This window comes from Enoplosus armatus, chromosome 19 (assembly GCF_043641665.1).
Source record: "Enoplosus armatus isolate fEnoArm2 chromosome 19, fEnoArm2.hap1, whole genome shotgun sequence".
Taxonomy (NCBI): Eukaryota; Metazoa; Chordata; class Actinopteri; order Centrarchiformes; family Enoplosidae; genus Enoplosus; species Enoplosus armatus.
Window position 1 is genome coordinate 16317836 of NC_092198.1, and position 2874 is coordinate 16320709.

The following is a 2874-nucleotide window of genomic DNA, read 5'->3' on the forward strand; positions in this document are numbered from 1 at the left end:
AGGAATGAACAGAGGTGCCGAGCAGTTGGCTATTATATGAAACTTGAAAATTGGCTTCTACAATTTCTTGTAATAAATCCTCTATTCATTTAACTTCCAAAATTAAACTAGTGGGTACTATGGCCCCAAATATGCTGAGTATAATAACATTACCATCGGAGCATATTAAGCCATGCATCAGACAATAGAGAGGTAATAACACCCTGAAGCAGTCTCACTGTAACATGTACAATATGTCCTGCCCCATCAATAGTGAAACAGGCTATATTTGAGCCAAGCTGACACGTAACTTGGCTCCTCATATGTGGAGGGCCGTTGGCAATGAAAACTGTGTTATATGGCCCAGTAGTGCTGACAGGTTTCTTTCTCCTTCTCCTCTGCCCTCCCCCTCTTCTCCTCTTTATTTCTCCCTCTTCTAGGCTGTGGAGAGGCTGGCACGTGGCAAGAGGAGGGGGGGAAGGATGGATCTTCAGCCCGGTGTAAGAGCCTCCCCCCAGGGAAGCCGGCGTCGGACGCAAGGCCTCATGGGCCGTTGACCTGCTGTCTCCGTGATTTATGGCGGCTGGGGGCCTCCGGCCACTGCAGACTCCTCTCCTCTCTCTCCTCCGTTTCCCTTCGCACACACTGCAGGATATCAAGGAGCCACACACACTGCACCACCGTCTGCAGGAGTATCCAAAGAGGAATTCCTCGCACATGCTGAGCTTCAGCGCGGGCCCGCATACATCCACTGCTTCCTACACTGTCTCATACAAAAATAAACACCTCCATAAACATTTCCACACTGCAGCACCGTGTCCCGCAATCCCATCGCATGTCCATTAGACCAAGCCTGCTCTCAGAGTATTCTCCATTTGACTGTGCGTGGATTACTATCAGTCATGGCGTGTCAGCTTGTAAAGCCCTCGGTGTAGCTGCTGCTCACGGGCAGAGTCAGATCAATGGAAGTGCGCTGAGTAACGAGGTGATGTTCCTGTTTTCACATGGTCTGAGAGCAATCAGCAGCCAGCATCTCTCCGCTGACTCCACACACTGCTCTGCTTCTACATTGCAATAACCGCCCACATCGATGGACTATTAGTGCAGTGACTTATTGTATTATTTTAATATTAGACACACTAACTGGACATTTGCTCCTGTGCACACCAGAGCTGTCAGAGCACATTAAGTACCCTTTTTTTCTCCAACTGTACAGGTTTGGAGTGGACACAGTGCCGTATTCACCTTCTGGACTATTTTTACTTTTGAAACCTGGGGACTGAGAGTGGGAGCCAGCAGGTGCCCTCACCATGGTGTTGCCGCCCCCAGACAAACGCCACGTGTGCCTGACCACAATCGTCATCATGACCAGCATGGCCTTCATGGACGCCTACCTGGTGGAGCAGAACCAGGGTCCCAGAAAGATTGGTGTGTGTATTATAGTGCTGGTAGGGGACGTATGCTTCCTTATAGTGCTGCGATATGTTGCAGTGTGGGTCGGTGCCGAGGTGCGCACCGCCCGACGAGGATACGCCATGATCCTCTGGTTTCTGTACATCTTTGTCCTGGAGATCAAGCTCTACTTTGTGTTCCAGAATTGCAAGGCAGACAGGAAGAGTTTGGAAACGGTGGCCCGGAAGGCTTTGACGTTATTATTATCTGTATGTGTACCAGGCTTATACTTGGTTCTAGTGGCTTTGGATAGTATGGAATATGTGAGAACTTTCCGTAAGAAGGAGGACATGAGGAGTCGCCTATTCTGGGTGGCTCTGGACCTGCTGGACCTGCTGGATATCCAAGCCAACCTGTGGGAGCCCCAGCGGACAGGCCTGCCCATCTGGGCCGAGGGCCTGATGTTCTTCTACTGCTACATCCTGCTGCTCATCCTGCCCTGCGTATCGCTCAGTGAAATCAGCATGCAGGGGGAGCACATGTCGCCCCAGAAGATGATGCTGTACCCTGTTCTGAGCCTGGTCACCATAAACGTGGTCACCATCCTCATACGAGGTGTAAACATGGTGCTGTTTCAGGACAGCCGGGTTTCCACCATCTTTGTTGGAAAGAACGTGGTGGCCATCGCCACCAAGGCGTCCACCTTCCTGGAGTACCGCAGACAGGTGAAGGAGTTTCCCCACCCACAGAACGCCATGGCACTAGAGCTGCAGCAGAACTCTGTCAGCCACACGCAGCCGCTGCCCAACGCCACCAGTTTGCCACATGAACCTTCGCCGGCGCAGGACGTCATCGACACATGACCGCCAGCGCTGGACTGAGCACCATTAGAAACTGACTGCTTTTTACGAAAGCTGGAGGAGTGGAGGTAGATAGAGAAATCAGCTGCATGACAGGATGATATTCTGCTCTTGTCAAGCCCACATGAACTGCTGCGAAACCATAAAAGAGATTTTCAGCATCACCTGCCTGTCAGAACATACTGTAAACCTACACTTGACTGAGTGCAGCGTGCAGACTTTAGAAATCAAGTCAAAGGTTTTTATCGTGCTGTTGTGTTTTTAATTGTTTCAGATGTTTTAAAAGTTCAAACTTTTATTAAGAGACAATCTCCACACGCAGCCCGGTGACATTATGTTGTGTAAAATGGGCCGTTGGTCCCCCCCTCGGTGAGTATCTTGTATTTTTTAAAGGTCACTTTTTCAACAGTGCATCTGTGGCATTTCCTTTGACTTCCAGCAGCAAAGGACATACCACTCAGCGTGAAGCACTGATGGAGAGGGGGAGCAGAGAGTGACAAGGGTCAGTCATGGGGGGCTATCTGTGCTGCGCTAGAGCAAGGTTGGTGGCAGACAAATGCTTTTCCTTCTGTGTTTGGTTCTGCTGAGAAATGAGCTCAGTGGAATCTGCCGCCTCGGTCAGTGTGACACTTTACGACCAAAG

The 2874-nt window shown here is 50.3% G+C and overlaps 1 protein-coding gene across 1 annotated transcript; it reads left to right on the forward strand.

Moving 5' to 3' along the window:
* Positions 1-1289: 1289 nt before the first annotated feature.
* tmem121ab (transmembrane protein 121Ab) lies at positions 1290-2234 on the forward strand. Its single transcript, XM_070926207.1, has one exon. It carries the CDS (start codon positions 1290-1292, stop codon positions 2232-2234), a length of 945 nt encoding a protein of 314 aa, XP_070782308.1.
* The last annotated feature ends 640 nt before the right edge of the window (positions 2235-2874 follow it).